At 46.3% G+C, this 21,277-nt stretch overlaps 1 protein-coding gene across 2 annotated transcripts in view; it reads left to right on the forward strand.

The window, feature by feature from the left end:
* The first annotated feature begins 5,302 nt into the window (after nucleotides 1-5,302).
* Nucleotides 5,303-21,277, forward strand: part of LOC115095397 (neurotrypsin-like) — a 94,772-nt gene continuing 78,797 nt past the window's right edge. Inside the window, exons 1-4 of one of the 2 annotated variants that reach the window (XM_029608974.1) lie at nucleotides 5,303-6,409; nucleotides 8,630-8,820; nucleotides 14,737-14,782; nucleotides 19,879-20,124. In XM_029608974.1, the coding sequence (XP_029464834.1) occupies nucleotides 8,743-8,820; nucleotides 14,737-14,782; nucleotides 19,879-20,124 (370 nt within the window). In that variant the 5' untranslated portion in view covers nucleotides 5,303-6,409; nucleotides 8,630-8,742. Of the gene's footprint in view, nucleotides 6,410-8,257; nucleotides 8,821-14,736; nucleotides 14,783-19,878; nucleotides 20,125-21,277 lie in introns of those variants that run through there. The other variant, XM_029608975.1, reaches the window with a different exon arrangement.

Genomic DNA, 21,277 nt, shown 5'->3' on the forward strand with positions numbered 1-21,277 from the left:
GGTTAAGCCAGAAACAAACCTCAGCCAGCAGGCTCTATCCCTCCCCCCCCCCTTCCTGAAAAATGTGGGGGTGTAGCACCTGATCCTGCCCCTCCCACCCCTCCCCAAAATAAACACTCATGGGCCATAGCAGTCCAATTCCACCCCCCCCCCCCCCCCCATTCTGTCCTCCTGCCACACCTACCCCCTCCCCCCCCAAACCCCTCAGGTCAGGCCGGGAGCCACGGCTCTATCAGCAATGCTAGTAATGTGATGTGGACCCTGATGGCAGTGTCTGTAGCATATACTACTAGCATTGCTGTTGGAGCACCACTGGCTCCCAGCGCAGCCTGCAAGGTTTGGGGAAGGGGTTGCAGGTCAGGTAGGGGGTAACAGGAGCGCAAGGTCGCTTTTAAATTTGAATTTCTGGTGGGAGGGGGACATCAGGCCACTATAGCTGTTTAATTTTTTTTTTTTTGGGGGGGGGGGGAGTGTAGGGAGACTGGATTAGAATATTATGCCTCCACTTGTTTTTCATTCTTGTGGAGGGGGAGAGGCCCTAATGGCTGAGGGGTTTTGGGTTTTTTTGTGTGTGTTTAACCAGCTACCATACAGGCCGATACAGTAAAGTCTGCGGGAGAGCAGGCATTCGCCTGCTCTCCCGGCGCGCGCACAGGCCACTCTCCTGTGCGTACGATTCACTATCAAATTAGGCCCAGTGGTAAAAACAGGCAAAAGGAGGCACTAGGGACACTAGCGCGTCCCTAGTGCCTCCTTTTGGACCGGAGCGGCAGCTGTCAGTGGGTTTGACAGCTGACGCTCAATTTTTGCCGGCGTCGGTTCTCGAGCCCGCTGACAGCCACGGGCTCGGAAACACCGGCAAAATTGAGCGTCCGATTTTCGACCCGACAGTCGCGGGCCTACTTCAATTTTTTTTTTTTTTTAACTTTTGGAAACTTTTGGGACCTCCGACTTAATATCGCCATGATATTAAGTCGGAGGGTGCACAGAAAAGTAGTTTTTACTACTTTTCTGTGCACGTTCCCGGTGCCTGAAGAAATTAGCGCCTACCTTTGGGTAGGCGCTAATTTCTGAAAGCAAAATGTGAGGCTTGGCTGCACATTTTGTTTTCTGAATCGCGCGGGAATTCCTAATAGGGCCATCAACATGCATTTGCATGTTGCGGGCGCCATTAGGTTCGGGCAGTTGGACATGCGTTTTCGGCCCCTTACTGAATAAGGGGTAACGCTAGCATGTTGAGAATGTGTGTCCAATAGAGCAGTGGTTCTCAACCGGTGTGTTGCCACACTTCCCAGTCTCCTGCTGACCCAGCTGCTCCCCGGTCCTCCTCTGCCCGGGCGGAATGCGGCAGATTAGGTGGCGTCAGCAGCACCGGCATGGTCTCTTCTTCCCGCCCCCCATGGCCCGGAAGAGGAAGTGGTGAGCAGCGGCTGTGTGTGTGGGAAGAAGAGACCATGCGAGTTTGGTCAGCATCGGCCCGAAGAACAGAAGAGAGACGCGGCCGGAGGAATGAGCAGCGTGGCTCAGAGAAAAAAGATGAAGAACGTCAACCCCCGCGGCCCATGGGGCTCCTTTCTCCGCGCGAGGACTGAAAATGAAGGAGGTTAGGGTTGGGAGGAGGCTGCTGCTGCCGCTAGTTCCGGGAAGGGAGGGAAGGAGAGAGAGTGAATGAGCAAGCAAGCATGCGTGTTTGAGATCCTGTGTGTGTGTGATTGAGAGCCTGTATATGTGAAAGAGAGTATATTTGTGATTGAGAGCCTGCCTGTGAGAGAGAGACCATGTGTGTCTGTGTGTGATTGAGAGCTGGTTTAGGTGAGGGAGCATGTGAGTATGTGATTGAGAGCCTGTGTGTAAATGAGAGAAAAAGAGAGAGCATGTTTGTAAGCATGTGAATGAGAGTCTGTGTGTGAGAGAAAAAGACAGCATGTATGTGTGTGATTGAAAGCCTGTGTGTGTAAGCCTGAAAAGATAGACAGCATATGTGTAATTAAGAGCCTATATAAGTGAGAGAAAAAGTATGTGAGTGACTGAGAGCATGTGTGTATAGGTGTGTAATTGAGAGCCAGTGTGACAGAGAGCGCTGGTATGTGACAGAGAGAGGAGAAAGTTCCAAGCAAACCACCCCTCCTCCTGCTAATTCAAAACAATCTCAGGAGACCTGGATATCAAACGTTCCCAGGTATGCAGAGCAAAAACATTTTTGTATCCTTATTTTTCATTACTGGGTCTTTGTGTCTGCTATTTTGAAATATTTTATTGGCATCTAGAAATTTGTTATGAGTTATTAATTATTGGATATTCCACTCATCAGTGTTTCGAAATAATCTGTTCTTTTTGTTAGTATGGTTTTACTGCTACTGATTTTATATTTCTTGATTTGTTTTATAAGGATGGGTGATGTTTCTTTTTTCCTTTATTACACTGCATACAGAGACTCTGGCTTGTTGCAGTTTCCAATTCAGTTTTTGTCTGCAAGCTTCTAGTTATGCATTTTGGTCTCTTTATTCTTTGTAAGGTGAGGGTCAGCACATGTGATTCAGATGAGGTTTTCTGCCTGCGTGTAGTTTCTGTGTAGGGCTCTATAGCAGCCTGACTTGGTCCGTTTTCCTAATAGGAGGTGTATTGGTGTCTTAAGGCCTGGTGTAATATTTTCAGTGTTGCCTTTTCTTAGGTAAGGTGGTTACTGTTTAAGTGCTGGAAATTGGTGCTGTTTTGGTGTGGGAAGTTTACTATTTATGTAATTTCTGTTCAGACAGAATACGTATCTTTTCCTTGTGTCATTTTAAACAAAAATAATTACCGGACCTTTACTTTTTATTTCCGCCGTGAATTGTAATGAGCAGTGTGTCACACATGTGAGCGTGGCCTGTCAGGTGTGTCACGATGGGAAAAAGGTTGAGAACCACTGCAATAGAGGGTTAACAGTGTGCTCCGTTGGTGCACACTGTACTGTATCGGCCTGTTAATACTTAATAGAGCTGGTAACATTCTTATGCTGTATAGGTAAAGGTACCCAGATACCTTTGGCTGAATATATGCAGCAGACGTGTCCTGCTGAATAGCTGTGACAATTTAGCCGGGCTAATTTTCTTCCATGACTTAACTTACCAGGGAAGAAATGTACTTGGCATATGAAGTGCCTCTCGCCCTTCAGTCCTCACATTCTCCTTCCTAATCATCTCCCTCCCCCCCCCCCCCCCCCTTTTCCATGGCCTGTCCTCCATCATACCACTTTTGTCTCTTTGCAATTACACACATTTCATTAACCTTAGCTGGGCAGGTTTTTGCTAATTCGTTCAGCTGTAATTTGGGAGCACCCAGGTCAGATTGCCCCCGTTTGGTTCCATAAAGATGTACTTTAGCAGCATCTGCCTAGCACCAGCTGACTCAAAGGATGGCAGCCTTATTACAATCCCAACAGCAGCAGATAACCCCATAGCCGATCTCAGGTCATCGCCAGCGAGCATGCAGCTCCAGTATGCAAGGAATGACAGCAAGCAACAGCAGCAGCTGATAAGATGAGATTGCAAACAGAGCAGGCTCTCTTGGACAGAGGTCAGAAGAGCCACAGGCAATCTGCAGATGCCTAAATTGCTTTTGTCCAGATGTCAGATGCTACAGAACCAGCCTCCAGAAGTGGGGTTATTGCAATCAGGCTGAAAGTTCAAAATGCATTTGCAGTAAAAAAAAAAAAAAAAGCAGCCTGTCCTTCCCCTGCTCCAGTACTGTTACTGACAGGGTCAGGACCTGTGCCTACAATTGGACATTGCTGATGGAACTATGATGTCAGAAGAATTGACAATGATGGCTACCTGCCAAAAGTACAAGAGCTGATCAAGTTTTCTCTTCTAAAGGAGGCTAATAGCAATAAATTCCATGCAAAATAATGGCATGCTATTAATAAAATTCACTTACACCCTCCAAAGTAACAGTCAAGCTCCTTCCTGAAAGATGTGCTATAATACTGATCAATACACCTAGTCTGAAGTAACCCCAGATGAGGATATTTCCTGCCCATAAGTTATTGAGAAAGTTCTCTGCTTTAAAAGACCCCTTAAACTGGACATTCTTTGTCAACTAAAAGATTGATTACGGTATATTCTTTCCTTTTAAAAAAAAAAAAAAAAAAAAAAAAAAAGCTTATATTAGCCATTATTTATTTATTTATCAGCATTTCTTATCCGTCATACAAACAGTAACAATAGCCAGCACTTCTTCCCATCACTTCAGCTCAAACTGAATCTTAAATTGAAGCGTTATTGCCGTTAAACATAAGCCAGGTTTTTAATTTCTTATGAAATTTTAACAAATCACCCTGGTTACACTGTTGAGGTACTGTATCAGAGAACCCTTACCACAAACTGAGGCCCTTTTAAAAGAACCAGTTTATGGGCCAGAGATAGGCATTGGGCTTTTCCCTGGCTCCTTTCATCGTTGTTATAGAAACCGGGGCTTGCCCTCGGGAAGTGCTTTTCTCCGAGGCCAAGCAGGACGGCTGTTGGCGCACACGAGATGACATCATCCAATGGAGCCCGGCAAGGAAAACGTATGTGGGCATGCCTCATTGGGCATGCCCACATGTTCCATTCTACCACGCGTCCACACGGGGACCCTTCAGTCTCCCTCTTTTTCTGCCGAGCTCTTGTGTCACAGTTTTGGTGACTCGTGCCCTTGTTCTGGGCTTTTTCAGGTTTTTGTCACATTGGCAGGATCATTTATCATGAGGTCCCATGTTATGTTTTTTTTTACACTCCTTTTTAGCATCCTAGGTTTTTTTAGTCGTTACTCTTAAGTTTGTTTCTTTCATACTTGGTTCCATGGCAGTGCACCATTGGTGCCTGCTAGCCTTCGAGTAACCGCCACCATCAAGTTCAACTTTGCGTCCCTTTTATTTCGACAATCATGTCTAGCGGGTTCCGGTGATGCCCTCGATGCACAATGATTATATCTATCATGGACTATTGGGAATGAGAGAGTAAGGTACTCTGACACAATATCTATGACATCATTTATTAATGTGACATCATGGTAATATACGTTATTTACAGAAAGTTATTTACATACCACATGATTGCATATGCCATCCAGAACCCTTCGTGTCATCAGCCTTGTATCGAGGAGTCGTCAGGTCAGCAAAGGCGAGAAGGGGGTTTTCAGTGTCCAGCACTCTATACGTCTATAGAGGCAATATCTCCTACTCCCGCCGGACACTGGAAAGTCCTGCTCTTTTATACTGTGCCGTAAACAAGTGTGCGCGCGAGAGAGAAATGATTTATCATTATCCCCCCATGTTATGTGTCAACAGTTGCTACTGCCCAGTCGGACTCGTCCTGTCCCTGGCATGTAGGCGGTTAATCAGACCGCCTTATTCCTGACAGGGAGCCAGAAAGCTGAGCTGCACAACCTGTTTAACAAGAACATGTTTATCCTACATGGACCCTCATAATAGATGTACCCTGGCCTGGGGGCATCGGATGTCTGATCTGGCACCAGCACCACTTAGCGGTGTTTCAGGCATGTACTGGACCATTCTTTGAATACTAGGCATAGTGTCTTAGATGGACATTAGGGGGGGGGGGGCATTGCCTTCCCCATCCCACCAGTTTCCTTATTTTTCCCACTCAGTCCAATGTGTGCCAGCAGAATAAGTTTTGCATCCACCTGCAGCAGTGCTGCCAAGGCCTTTCAGACCCGAGAACAGTGTGGATGCAAAGGGATTTACAGCAAAGCCAAGGTAATGGTGGTTATTAAAGCAGAAAGGTGAGAGTTCAAAGGATAAATACTACAGTGTACTGGAAATTTGTTTCTTCCATGACTGAGGCTGGCAGAGGAAAGAAAAGGAAGGTGATCCATAAGAGCCAGGGTATAACTCTGGGAAAAAATGCAGAGTTTCAGAGGAAAGGTACCAGTTCAGGTTCTGTTAGAGATGAAGGCAGAATGATAGACAAGGTCTGCTAATATATGGAAAGGGTAGATGCAAAGTGATTCCTTTTTGACTGTTTTACTGGCAGGACCTGATATGTACTGGCATAGGCAGTGGAATGGGGTGAATCACCTGGGCTATGAATCGACCAAGTTTTGGCAGGGAAGCATAACTAGGATTTAAATAATATGTTTACAATGTCTGTTTCCAACAGTAATCAAACACTGCAATCTCCGGTCTAGCGGTGGGGCATGCAGCCATTGCCACTCACAAATTGGGAGACAGTGCAACTCCCAAATTCTTATTTATGTACCTGTTCTTTTGGCAGCGCAGGTACAGAAGAAGAACATGGAACCAGAAGCAAACTGCATGCAGGAGGATCTGTGCCTGTTACCTGCATGAAGCTGCTACTTCTTGCTGCTGCTGTCCTGTTGTCTCACCACTATCTCCCACCCACTGCTGCACAGTTTTTGCCTGTGGTCCCAAGTGAGTCCTGCAGCGGCCTCTGGTGGTGGTCCCCTTTCACAGCCGAGTCTCCCACTGTGCTTGCTGCTATCTTGCACTCCCTACTTTACAATCTGCCTACTGCCGTGGTGCTGCCAGCCCCATGAAATCTCAGAAAGAGACACCGAGGGTAAAGGGAGGCAGATCTGAGCAGAGGATGGGGGGAGGGATGACAGAGAAAGAAAGAAATAGAAAGAGGACTGGGGGCAGAAAGAGAGAGAGGAGATGGGAGCAGGGGGCATCAGTGGATATTGGTATTGGGCAGATGAGGGCTGGAGAGAAAAGTGAGGGGTTCAGGGGGGTTGCTGGGCAGACGGTGGGGAAAGAGAGAGAGAAGGGGGCAAAGCAATTCAAGGAGTGGGGTAAGAGGTATTATGCATGAGTTGCAGATCCCTTGTCTTGTTATGTAGCATAACACCTCCCATTCCCTGCAAGAACCACTATGGCAGCTTAGTGGCCCCAACAGAAGTGATGCTGGGGCCACTGAGCTCCTGTGGCCTGTTTCCTTCTCTTCTTACAGTAGCCGTATGCACCACTACATGTGTGGCTGAAAACATATGTCAACAAGGAGACGACTTGTAACAAGCAATGCCTACTGTGCTTTCAGAGTTCCCGTGGCTATGCACATGCATAAGAAGGCAACTTGATTATCAGTGGTATACCAACCTCAATCTGCTGCCTCTGGGAGGGAAAGCCTCAGCATAATGTATGAGATGAGTGTAAAAAAGAAAGGGAGGGGAAGAGATCAAACTAGAGAGGGGGAGGGAGAGAAGTAACGACCAGCCAGGATAACTGAGGTGGGGTATTACCTGCTTCTCTTGCACATAGTCAATCTAATGTGCCAAACATACTGACGAGGGATGCTCCCATCTCCGTGTTAATGCCGTATGTTGGAGTGATGCAGCGAGACCAACTGCTCGGGGTTTCCAGAATGCACGGGAGTGTCCACCTCAGGGCAAGTCCTTACTCCGTGTTAATGCACGATACACCCCACCAGGGGAGTCCTGGAGTGTTAATGCAGCCTCCACTGTAAGAGAAACCACCTCTGAGTGCTCCTGCAGCGATTCTCTACAGGGAAGTCATCTTTCTGTACTGAAGCAGCAGTGTGCACTGATTATATAATTAGGGAACATGGTACTGACACTCCATCAACTGAAGAGCTCAGGAGGAGACTGATGTTAGGTAGGTGCAAGGCCCTCTTCTTTCTCGTTCTATTGCAGCCCGTTGCAGTATTGCAATGGGTCTCCTACGTGCACACTAGAAGATGCGAATCGGTACTGAGAGAGGACTTCTGCAGTGCACACGACGGTTTCTGGGGGTTGCAGGTGTGTGTGTGTGTGTGTGTGTGTGTGTGTGTGTGTGTGTGTGTGTGTGTGTGCTGTTGCTGGAAGCTTTGCGGCTTGCCCTTGATTAGCTGATGACGATTTGGACAGATGTTCTGACCTCATCCCCCGCTGTGGCCAGTCACAGGGACGCATTTATAAGGGCTGCAGGAGCAAAGCTTGCAGGTTTGTGCAGGACCTTATTGCGGGGGATGGGATGATGTCCATGCAGGAATGCCATGCCTGCGGTGACTTTCGAAATCAGGTTTCAACCATCACAGCACCAGGTTACAAATAGGAAAGACTAGTTCACGGCTCTTTTTCTTCCCCCTGCTACATTTGTTACAACTAGACGCAGGCTTAAAAAAAGACTTTGTGACATCCATGGAGGATTGAGAGGATGAGATTAACTCCTGGGCGGGGGGGAAAATGAGAGATTTGAAAATATAGCCCAAGTATAGAGAGAAGGGAAAGAAGAAACCCATCACATCAATCAAAAGACATTTAGAAAAGAAGAGCGGGGGAGGGGTCGGAGTGCCAAAGGAGACAGATATAGAGAAGCTGAGATAGAGCCAGACTGAAAGAAGCATTCATGCCAGAGGAGGGAGCGGAGAGAAGTGCAGAGAGAGAGAGAGAGAGGGTGGGACAAGGAAAAAAAAAGGGAGGCGACAAATAGGCGGAGGGACCCAGAGAGAGAGAGAGGAAGAGGCGGCAATAAGGTGTGCTAGAAGTCCGGGAAGCTTTAAGCCTGCCGCCTGCTTTTTGCCCTTCTGGATCCAAATTCTAATCCTCCTCCAGGATAAGAGGGAGGGGGGAGGGGGAAGGATCAATGTGATGCTGCAGTTGTGAACTTCTCCCCCTCTTTCCTTGCCTTCTGAAGCGGTGCTGGAGGGCTGGTGCCGCTGCTGCCTGGCGGTTCCCTGAAGAAAGGAGCAGGGTGAGAGGAGGGAAGCAGCAGTTTGCCGCTGACGAGGTGTGGAGAAAGGAGGAAGCATGGAGCTCCTGCCAGCCCAAGGACTCCTGCGTGTGTTCGTAAGCCTGCTGCTGTTACCCTGGTGTGGCGGTACTAAGGTAGGAGAATTCATTGTACACTGCTGCTAACCGCCTGTATAGATCACATCTGTGCAAGTGCATTTTGTGCCTGCAGTCAACAGATACTCGGACCTGCAGCATCCCTGTGGCTCGGACATCTCTCTCTCTCTCTCACTCATGCAACATTTTTTTTGGCGGGGGGGGGGGGGGGGTTGGTTTTTTTTTTTAAATACGATGTCATTAAAAACTGAAATGCATTGCAGATTAATTTGCAAGTGGCTTCAGTTTTCCTGCTTGCTGCTACCACTGCGGGCCACTTCCTTGGCGCTGCAGCGATTCTCTGCCTCGCTAATCACTACTTTGTCTTGGGATGCAGGTAAGATGAGTGCACCCCAAGGGGAGGAGATGGGTACCTTTCTCTCGCTGAAACCTGCGCTCTTTCCTTTTTACCACCTTTTTCCCTGAAGAGAAAAATTGCTTGTGCATTCGTTTCCTCTCTCCTGTTTTTGTCTGTAGACGCATTATCTCCCGGGCCACTCGACCTACAGCAACCACCTTTTCAGGATAGGTCCCGTTTATAGGTATATAAAAGCCGGAAACCGAAATAGCCTCTTCCCCATGAAACTTACCGCTCTAGCCCAAAACTGGAAAAAAAAAATGTTAAGAAAAAAGTGCTCCTCCGAATGGCTCTGCGATGCTTTTCTTACTTGCGGGATGTGTTCTGGGTCAGCCAGAGCAGCTAAGGTTTGGGGAAGGACTCTCTTCCCTGGACAGGTTGTCAGAATGAAGTGATCACCCCCTCCACCCCCTCCACCCCCCGCCGTCTGTGCATCGCTGTCAGTGCGAAGCTCTCCCTCCAACGCACACGCGCTGCTGCTGCCGCCGCCGCTGCTTCTGGCATTTGAGAAATCCTTTCACTGATTCATCTTGAACTGAACACTTTCCGAGTTCAGCTTTCTAGGGTTTGTTTTCGGGTTTTTTTGTTTGTTTGTTGGTTTTTTTGTTTTGTTTTTTTTTTACATCATCGACTATATGTGCAATTTGCCCAGACGAGGACGATCAATTTGAATACACAATTTAATAACTGGATCTCCTCTTTATTCGGTCTGTTTAGAAAGGGAAAGGGCATTCGAGAAAGGAAAAAGAAAAACTACCTATTTTATGGGAATCATAACAGAAACTGAAATATACCCACTTCACTTTAGCAAACTGAAGACAAGATGGGTGTAGTTTCCTGGGTGTAGTTATTAAGTTCTCTGGAAATGCTTTTCAACAGAATCAGATTTTTACCATCCTATCCATGGGAATATATGTACTCGTAGAGGTTTCTGGGGGTAGGATGGGGCAGTCTTAAGACTCCCATTCCCAACTGTCCCCTTCAGCCCTGCTACATCAGTACCTTTTTAATATAAATGGGGCATCTGCAGATGAACATGCACATTTAGGGCATGGCCTCTAAACCAGGGGCTAGCCTGTTATAGTCTGAGGCTGCTAACACACACACACACACACACACACGCACACACACACACACCAAATTTCAGAATCTGATGTTCTGAACCTGATACCAAACTCTTACTGCCTGCTCAGAAATACTGCAACAGAGCGTCAAGTGATCCAAGTCCACCGGGCCCTGTCTCGTGCAATGCAATTACTTAGAATGAACAGATTTACTTCCAGAATGAGATGCTGCAAAAACAGGCCACCAGCTTTGAATAGTGAGAGGCTGCATGGTCCGGAGGTACCAGAGACATGATAATTAGTGGTAGTGCCTGCCTCCTGCTCTTCAGGTCAGCCAGAGCTGGGGATGCTGCAAGCTTCTGGGAATGAGTCCCAGCCATTGTGCAATAGCGACACCTACTGGCCAGGCTCAGGGTGCTGGGTCCAGGAGGGAACGGCAGGCTGTGGCCTCTTGTCAAAAAATATGTTTTTGCTGTGATGGCTGAGCCAGATGAGAGAGAAAAAAGTAAACCGCAGCCAGGCTTCAGAAAGGCTCATGATGTTGTAGGCGTAGCCCCAGTAGATTTCAGATCTGACGGAGCTAGGAGGAAGCTGTTGGACCTAATTAAGCAAAAACTGGAATTAAGTCATTCCATCCCACTATGGCTGCATGCATGTTCCTGGAATATTAATGGGTACCTGGTTCCTGCTTGAATGAAACATATATAAATACAACAGTTTCCTCTTCTGCAGGAACAGAAAATTGAGTTCAGTTTCTTTAACTCAGTGTGATGTATGCATTGCTGCTGCTGCTGTTGTTGTTGCTAGTTTTCAATTTTCATACCAGGGCTGCAGAATGAGCTAACACCGAAATGTCATCCACATGCTTATATTTCTTCATGATTCTGTAGAAAACTGAGCAGAACTCTCTATCACTTACAGCAGGGACGAGCAAAGCGGGGGCAGGCTTCCCAGTGGGGGGATGGGGCTTGAACAATCCTGGAGGGGACCCACTGGTTGCCAAATCAGGAAAGACAAAATGGCTACCCTGTTGAGTCTTAGTGCACTGGAGGCACTGCAGACTCAGGAAAGAGAGAGCTGCCAGAGCGTAGTGACATCATTGTAAGCATGCCATGGCTTAGCCATGCGTCTTTTTCAGTGGGCCAGGGAGAGGAGCTGCTTGTGCTCAGGCGAGCCTAGGTGGGGAGCTGCTTACTCTTTGGCAGAACTGGATATGGGAACCCAGGAAGAGCTGCCGCCCTCAGCCCTCAGCCCAGGAGGAGTTCTGCTGCTGCCGGGTTTCTCCCCAGGGAGAATGGTTATAGCTGTTGCCCGCCAGAGGAAAAGAAGTGGTGATGTTGTGGAGGGGAATGGGCAAAGAGGGCAGAGAGAATGAGGAAGGGAAGGGGGGCGGGGGAGAGGGAGGAGATGGGGAAAGAAGAATAAAAGCAAAGAGTATAAAAAAGTAAACTAAATCAAAACATGAGAAAATAAAAAGAGATGAACAAATTAAGAAAAATGAGAGAAAAATAGGAAAACATTTGTGAAAACATTAAAAATGCAAAAAAAAAAAAAAAAAAAAGGTTGCGTAGGGTGGAATGGAGTTTTTTTCATCTTTTAAAAAATGTTGGCTGGTACCAGCCCTTACCACTGTGGTGTGTGGCCTGTCTGCCCGTGTCTCTCTCTGTGTCTAGGGTTGCCAACTGGCTCTAGATCTTCAGTACAAGTTGATCCAGTCCTGGTTTTACTCCCCTGCATACAGGGACTTTCAGTCTTGCTTTCCTGTAACAGGGAAATCAGAATAAGTCCCAGCATGCGAAGGGGTAAAACCAGGACTGGTTCAACCTGTCCTGAAAATCTGGAGCCAGTTTGCATGCGATGCAACCCTAAGTGTGTGGGTGTGGTGTGCCTGCCTGTGTTTGTCTGTCTAGATATATTGTGTCCATGCCTCTTTGTGACTGTCTGTGGTGTGTTTGTGTGTCTGTCTTCTGTCTGAGAGTGGTGCATCTGTCTGTGTTTTTCTGTCTAGGTGTGGTATGCCTGTATCTCTTTGCCTGTCGGGCTGATGGGTTTCTGCCTCTCTGTGGGGTGTCTGTGTCTATGTTTGGAGTGTCTGTCTTTCTGTGTCTATGTTTGGGTATGAGGTAACTGTGTATGTCTCTGTGTGGGGGTCTTTGCAGGGCCAGCAGAAGCATTAGGCGGGGTAAGCGGTGGCCTAGGGCGCCAGAAGTGGGTGGAGCAGCAGGGTAACCAGTAAGGGTGGCAGTTTTGAAAGGAGGGAGGAGATGAGAAGTGGTGCGGGTGAGGCAAGGAGCTGGAGGGGCATTTTACGTTTTGGGGTATGTATTTCTTTGAGGAACTGGGGCCGTTTGTCGTGTGCGATTTGAGAGAGAGAGATCACGTGATGACAGTACCACCTAGGGCGGCTGGACAACCTTCTACCAGCACTGGGTTTCTGTGTCATTCTGGGTATCTGTTTCGCTCTCTGTCAGTCTGGGTGTGGGATGTCAGTGTTTGTCTACGTATGAGGTATCTGTTTCTCTCTGGCTGGCTGGCTGGGTACATGCCCATGTGTGTGTGCCTACTTCTTTCAGTAACTTGAAGAGAAACAAAATGGGGGATTTGAGCCACTGGTTGACAGTGTGGCTGCCTGGTGAATAGCCGTCAGGTATATATGTGTGTGTGTGTGGGTGTGTAGGTATACACATATTATAATGACCTATAAATTATAGTCACGGGATGGAGAAAAATTATAAGATATAATCACAAAACTCCTAAAAATGTGTCAAAATTAATAGTATCACCAACCTTGAACATTCAACATATAAAAATATAATGCTGTGAATGTGTAGCAAATTAATCATAATTAGTCAGGACCCTCATATTGAGGGGCAGCGTGTCTTGCAATTAGCTACATAGAAACATAGAGACATAGAAATGACGGCAGAAGAAGACCAAATGGCCCATCCAGTCTGCCCAGCAAGCTTTCGTACTTATTTTTCTCATACTTATCTGTTACTCTGACCGCTGAGGTCAGAGCCCTTATTGGTAGCTTTTTGGTTCTAATTTCCTTCCACCCCCGCCATTGAAGTAGAGAGCAGTGCTGGAGCTGCATCAATGTGAAGTATCAAGCCTAAATGGTTAGGGGTAGTAACCGCTGCAATAAGCAAGCTACTCCCATGCCTATTTGTTTACCCAGCCTGTGCAATTTAGTCCTTGTTGGTTGTTGTCTGAATATAAATCCTCTTTTCTTCATTCCCTCCTGTCGTTGAAGCAGTGAGCTATGCTGTATATGTATTCAAAGTGAAGTATCAGGCTTGATTGATAGCAACTTCTGTCTCTTGCCCTTACATCTAATCATTCGTCTGCCTTACCTTACAAACTTTTTGAAAACTTTTTAAATCTTTTTTTTTTCATAGCGCTGGAAACGTAACTCCAACTCTAACCAGGGGTTAAGTTTCTGTGCCAAAAAAAGGCCTGCCTGCCAGAGGAAGTCTCTCTGCATCAGGGGTGTGGCGGGAATGCTTAATGCCCTCGTTTGCATGGGATTTCCATCCAAGGGTGCTAAGTAGCAGTCCCGTTTGGAAACATGTTCTCTGCTCGCAAAACTCCTTGCTGCATTGTCAGTAAGTTTTGCCCACAGAAAACGCGCGCTGAAGGGCGTGCAGAAAGGTGCGTTCACTTGCACCTTTCTGCATTGGCTTGAAGGTGTTTTGCAAGAGATGGACAGGTTTGGCTGCCAGCAGATAAGATTATCATGCTGTACTATTATTGATTGCTGCTGCCCTCTGACTGTAGTGTGCTGGCCCAGGACCAAAATGATGACCAGGGAGGAGGGGTGTTGGGCGAGAACCTAAGTGGAGACTCACTGAGAAAGAGGGAGGAGGTGATGCCAATATTTGACTGGTAGGTGGCAAGTCTTCCTGGTTTTTCAGGGGCACAAAATGTGCTAATCATCCTAAATTTCATGCCTCTGTTTCCTGCTGTAGTCCACAGAGGTTGCTTGTGGAATTAGCTCGGTGCATGAGTATTCAACGCCCTAGGCATACCTTCAATCATGCACCCCACTTCCCCCAAGCTCCAGCACATGGTGATAATGGCTCTGGGACAGCGCCCCTCTGGGCTTCGCACTGGCTGGACTTTGCCATCCCCCAAACTTTGGTGCTCTAGGCAACCACCTAGCTTGACTAATGGAAGCGCCGGCCCTGTGAGTGCCACTTATGCTTGCACCCTGTTACACATTGACAGATTTATCCAGAATGGAAAGGGGATTGACTGAATGAGCTGGTACGTTACAGGCTGTTTCCTTCATCCTGCACTTAACCATACAGAGTAATGCCAGGTAGGATTTGGGCACAATTTCCAACAATACAGCAAATCAGAAGGATAGGGATGTGCTGATTGGGACATTTTCTTGAGAAAAATGACTATATGTAGCATTGAGGAAATGTTTGTTTATTGGGTGGGATTGTTTCACCTTTATGTGTTATTATTTTCTCTTTCCCCCCTCCTCAGGGTCTCCATGGATCCCAGGCCAGACAGAATCACTTGCAAGATACAGGTAAAAACATACTTCCGTCAATTCAGTCTTCATGAGCTCTGTCTCGTACTGTATCATTGAGCTAGGAATTACTCTGCTGCCTAGGAATTTGCATCTTCTCTACCTCAAACTTTCATTCTCACTTTCTCTAGCTCATTTGGACCAGTTTTATTTTGTCTCCCTGCTTTGTTATTCTAAAACATCTATTTCTCATAGATGTTGCAAACCATCACATTTTAAGCATGTAGAAGTGCCTGTAAGCAGAGCTCTAAGGATTCCTTTGTACCAACAGCAAAGGTCTGCCTGCTTGGTACAGATCCTTATTTATTTATTTGTTTGTTTGTTTGTTTGTTTGCTTATTTATTTATATTTTCTTACATACCCAATCCCAACAAAATTCCGGACAAGTCACAAAATCCAGTCTCTGCCAAAGGCACAACATGGGTTACAACATAATTATACAAATACAAATTCCATATATTTCATAACATCAACATTAAAATACCCACAATTGAAGCCCACTCCAATACCCATCACTAATACCCCACCATAAACCCCGATGCATCCCAACCCCCACCAGCTGCCCCAAGATGAATGCAGAACGCCAGGAATCTGAAACACGTCGTCTTTCTGTGCCGCCTGCCTTGTGGATTCTGGGGCAGATCATTAGCTCTCAAGCTGACAGACTTGGAGCAGGGATTGATGTGTTTCTTACTGTGAATGGTGTCTATTACTTAAGTTTCATGCTTCAGCATTTCTGGCTATAATCACAGGAATTAATTTATGCTGTTTATGAGAAGAAATGATAAAAGAATCACTATGTTTGATGATTTGTAATCTACTAGAAGTTATTGAACGTCAGCCTCAATGTTGGAAAGGGAGAGCATGCCTCACCAGAGGTTTGTGACCCTGGGCCATCTTTTGGCTACTGACATGTAGATGTGACCTTTTCCAAGGACAATATTGCAGTGATGGTTTATGCTAGTGGGCCAAAAAGAGCAACTATTGTATTACTAAAACAGTAATGCATAACACGGCATATAGTGACATGATGGCAGAAAGAGACTTCTCAGCCCATCCAGTCTGCCCCGCCATTTTTGTCCGCATCAATAAGGATATATCCCAGCTATCAGCCATAGAGTGTGACTGCTTGTAAGATCTCTCTCCTTATCCTGGACAGTTTTTATTTTCTCCCTCCATAGTGCTGCACTATTTTGGGTAGATGAACATACAAGAGCCCCTACTTAGTTCACATTCAGTACAACTCCCAATTCTAAACCAACATCTGACCTCCTAGGTCCCCCTGCCACCGCATGGCCTTCCAGACAAACCCAGCTACAGGAGTATCTGCGTTTCCACAAGGACTTCAAGTTATTACTGTAACTGCAGCCTGCCAGACAGACCTAGCAGTTAATTTAATTCTGTTATCAAAGTCTCTGTCTGCATCCTTTGCTCATCTCCCTAAACAAGTTTAGATACCTTCCAATTTTCCTGTTAATTTCACAACTCTGCCTCCTTCATGATAATTTTGTTTCTCCATGCTCTCCTAGGCATGATATCTGACCAGGCAGTTATAGCGCAGAGGAATAAAACTGCTATCCAAGTCTTTCCTCTTTCATTATTATGAGCCTGATTCCCTTCCAGACCACAAGGTTGGTGCCTCCTAGAAGAATCAGCATGAAAGGCTGAAGAGGCATGGTTCTCCCCTTGTATATTAAACTTACGATCAGTCGATCCCATTTTGATCCACATATTCGCAACCAGTGCATGTGCACTCCTTTTGGTGCTAATCCTAAATGCTCTCACCATCAACTTTCTACAGCTTGCTTCCTGGCCTAAAACACATAGGATCCAAACTAACTTCCACTGGTCTGCTGTGTCCTGCTCGGTCCCAGCCTTCCACTCTCAGGCAGTGCCCCGCCACCACCAACCTGTCTCTGGGATATTTAGCCTGCTGGTATCAGCTTAGCTACCCCCATGGACAGCGGTATCACTAGGTCATGCTTCCTCTGTCTTTTCACTTATTTTACAATTAAGAGTCTGCTAGTGTTTTCACCTCCACCACCTACTCCAGGAGGGTGTTCCACATATCTACCACCCTTTGTGAGAAAACGTATTTCCAGAAATTGTTCTTGAGTCTACCCCCTTGGATCTTCCCTTCTACAGCTACATACTGCAAATGAGTGGCCAGATATCTGGCCAAAGGATGAGTAACTTTCAGCCCCTGAGAATTACAAATTTAGCACAACTGCAAACTCTGGAGGATATTGTTGCTGTTGTACAATGGATCCATGTTTTAAATATGTGTTTTTCTATACTGGTCTCTATAAGTGCTCTGTCAGTGCAAAAATGAGACCTTTAGGTTGGCCCTGTGTGGCTGCTCTGTAATGTTATGTGAATAGCTGCTTTCCCTACTGTTGAAATGACTGATTGCTTGTTTAGTTTCTGCTTGGTGACAGTGGATTACATAGTGAAGAATGCGTTCCCCAGGAGCCGACAGCATTAAGACAGTGACCATCCTGTTGTCAGATGAAGTCAGCTCCTGGAGAGATCAGCCTGATTATCACTGAAAGGGCCTTTTAAAAGATCTGAGTTTCCAAAGTGATGCTCCTGGAGATGACATTTTCAACACCATGGACATGGACATATATCTGCACCTACCCTGTCACGTTTAAATATTTTATCTTCCAGTGGTACCCAAGTCATAGCATTTTTATTGAGCTAGATAAAGTTTCTCTCTCCCTTTACCTGCCTGGGGATGTGTATCATGGTGTTTTCGAGGCAGGGTATCATTTTCATATGTCTGGCACTCCCACCTTCATTCTGCCTGTCAAAGGGTGCCCCACATCATGCTATTGCAAAGATATGTATCAGTAAAATGGTTGAAATGATAATGAGAAGCAGTATTGCAGGTCATGTAGGAATATTCATTCTTCCTCTTTATTATTAGATGTTTTTTTGGGGGGAGAGGTTCTGAAATCTCTCTGTATTCAGTGTTCTTTTTCCTGCACCTAGGCATCTACAGTGTTCAGCATCTGATGTCCAGAAGCTTAATGCAAATATGTATGATAGACTTAAAGAGCTAAACATGTATACCCTAGAGGAAAGGCGAGATAGGGGAGAGGCTCTAAAACAAAGAGATGAGGATGAAAGGGGGTAAACTCAGGAGTAGTCTTGGGAAATATTTCTTTACAGAGAGGGTGGTGGATATGTGGAACAGCTTCCCAGTGGAGGTGGTGGAAACAAAAATACTATCTGAATTCAATAAAGCATGGGATAAATACAGGGGATCTCTAAGGAAGTGATGAGAATTATAAAGCTAAATTAATTGGATGGATGGGCAGACTGGATGGGTCATGTGGTTTTTTTCTGTTTTCGTTCTTATATATGGGCTGGACTAGTGGTTCACAGGCAATCTTTTAATTGCATCAGTAGCATGGGATCTTCTTAGTGTTTGGATAATTGCCAGGTTCTTGTGGCCTGGTTTTGGCTTCTGTTGGAAACAGGATGCTGGGCTTGATGGGCCCTTAGTCTGCCCCAGCATGGCAATTTTTTATGTTCTTATGTTCTTATCTTCCGCCATGCCTGATACTCAGGTATGAATCTTGTTCCTGACTCCTGCTCCTTGGGGTAGTCAGGTTGGAGGGTTCTGCAGAGGTGGCACTTTTGTAGCCCTTTGGAGGCAGAGACACTCTGGATCTGTTCATTCTCCAATACTTGCTATATCTAACCTTAGTGGAGCACTGGGGGTAACTGCAAGGGGCTGTCATAACTATAGAGTTGTAGAATGAGAGGAGGTCAGAAAAACACACATGGTCAAAACCCTTCTTTAGGCTATGGAAGAATACTCCAAACTGTCTGCCAGCAGAGGTAACTGGGTCATTCCTCCCTCTCCTCCACCAGACTGATAGGAGCCGCGTGGAGTATCTAAAGATAAATCATGGCAGGAGATTACAGAGATGAATGAATGAAAACCCTTGTAAATGTGTCGTGTATTGGCTGCTCTGTGTTTCAGGCTATTGCACTGTACACTTTGACACAAAAGACTCTCAATCAGATCTCTGACAGTGCCAATAGGGGCTTGGCCGCATCTTGGAAATGTAATGTACCGGGGCCATGGGTGGGAGTGAAAGCAACTGCCTCTGCAGTGTTAACCCCGCTAGCTGAAGAGCTGCATGGAGGGTTTCAGGCTCAGCTGGTGAGGGAAGCGGAAGTTACCTGGGCAAGCTGTCTGGGAAGAGAGTGTTAAAAATGCGAGGAAAAGACCAGGTTGGTGACAGTGTCGGTGCTGTGCCCTGCCATGTGGAGAGACCTGGGAGGCAGAATACATAGGCCCTGGTGGAGGGTGGGGAGAATCATAGTCATTGTACAGTGGTGGCCGGAAATAGGACCTCCAATATTGCAAGCTTCTGGAAGGAGCCTTGGTGCATGGCACTGTCACTGCAATGGGTGTATTAAGTAGGGTTGGGCGAAGATCTAAAAGAGGGGAAAAATCCCTGGGAAGTTGTGAATGAAGGCTCACGGCACCAGGATCCCAGCCCAAAGGAGCAGGAGGAAACTGCGGGGTCATAAAACAATGAAGGAGGAAAGTATCTACAGCAGTGTTCAGAGAGAGTTTTACAAAAATGTTTAAAAACTTGCTAAGCAGTAAATTTCAGAAGTTGAACCAGGTTGGCCAGCGCAATCCTCTAAATGTTATTTATTGACAATATAATTTGATTGTGTTACCCTTTTGGAAACAAGTTTCCTTGTCCTGACTAGATCTCCCAGTAATAAAGCTGAACAGTAACTGGTCTATGGGGAGGGAAGGAACAAGGTAAATTTGGGTCAGTAGTGAAAGCCGGAAAGATGCATTCCACTGTGACATCCGACTAATACTGATCAAGCAGAATCCTGCCCCCTGCTGCATTCAATGGGAAGGTGTAGCTCCACTTCATATCATTGTACTGGAGCAGGAATGCATCATTAATCCCTTCAGGAGAGTCAGCTCATCATTTTTAATGTTACAGTCTCAGGACATCTAACCTGGTGTATTTCAAAGCCAGGTTCACCAATTCCATAGGAAAAGCCTGTGATCGTGCTATTTAAACATGCGCTGTTCTGTCTTCTGTGTCCAGCTAATGGTGGCTTGTGTTCAGACGGCGTAGCATCTCTGGGGTATTACAACGGTTCGCTGTCGGTGACCGAGTCCGGCTCTGATTGTTTGAACTGGGCTGAGTTTCCGGATTACATCCAGCAATACCCGGATAAGGGCCTGGGTGACCACAATTACTGCAGAACTCCAGACGGCGGGACCAGGCCATGGTGCTTCTACAGGCATTACTCGGGGGCAGTAGGCTGGGCCCTTTGTGACTGCAGCCAGGGTAAGTGCCATACAAAGCCTTGTTTATAAGGTCTAGGTACTTAGGGAAAGGAGTGCAAAGCATGGTAGGGGGAGGGAGGTTCTCAGTATTTGCATAAAAGAGGGAGCAAAAGGAGCCATGGCTAGGGTAATGCTTTGTGTAAAAAGCAAGGTTAAAGTTGAAATCTGCAGGTGTCATGGTTTGGTGAACAGAGGGAGAAGAAGTTCCAGTGAAAATGAGCAAAGGAGAATGCCTGGAGATGGGAGGAACCCGATATAACAAACGGGCCGATACAGTACAGTGCGATATTAAGTCGGAGGTACCGAAAGTTAAAAAAAGTAAAAAAAAAAATTGAAATAGGCCCGCAGCTTGCGGGTTGAAAACCGGACGTTCAATTTTGCCGGCGTCCGGTTTCCGAACCCATGGCTGTGAGCGGGCTCGAGAACCGACGCCAGCAAAATTGAGCGTTGGCTGCCAAACCCGTTGACAGCCGCCACTCCTGTCAAAAAAGAGACGCTAGGGACGCGCTAGTGTCCCTAGCGCCTCTTTATACCGCCGGCCCTAATTTTAATAAATTAAAATACTGTATCGCGTGCACAGGAGAGTGGCCTGTGCGTTTTGGACACGCTAGCTTTACCCCTTATTCAGGACCGGTGCTTTTCAATATATATATAAATGATCTGGAAAGGAATACGACAAGTGAGGTTATCAAATTTGCAGATGATACAAAATTATTCAGAGTAGTTAAATCACAAGCAGACTGTGATACATTACAGAAGGACCTTGCAATACTGGAAGATTGGGCATCCAAATGGCAGATGAAATTTAATGTGGACAAGTGCAAGGTGTTGCATATAGGGAAAAATAACCCTTGCTGTAGTTACACAATGTTGGGTTCTATATTAGGAGCTACTACCCAGGAAAAAGATCTAGGCATCATAGTGGATAATACTTTAAAATCGTCGGCTCAGTGTGCTGCAGCAGTCAAAAAAGCAAACAGAATGTTAGGAATTATTAGGAAGGGAATGGTTAATAAAACAGAAAATGTCATAATGCCTCTATATCGCTCCATGGTGAGACCACATCTTGAATACTGTGTACAATTCTGGTCGCCACATCTCAAAAAAGATATAGTTGCATTGGAGAAGGTACAGAGAAGGGCAACCAAAATGAT

Source organism: Rhinatrema bivittatum, chromosome 7 (assembly GCF_901001135.1).
Source record: "Rhinatrema bivittatum chromosome 7, aRhiBiv1.1, whole genome shotgun sequence".
Lineage (NCBI taxonomy): Eukaryota > Metazoa > Chordata > Amphibia > Gymnophiona > Rhinatrematidae > Rhinatrema > Rhinatrema bivittatum.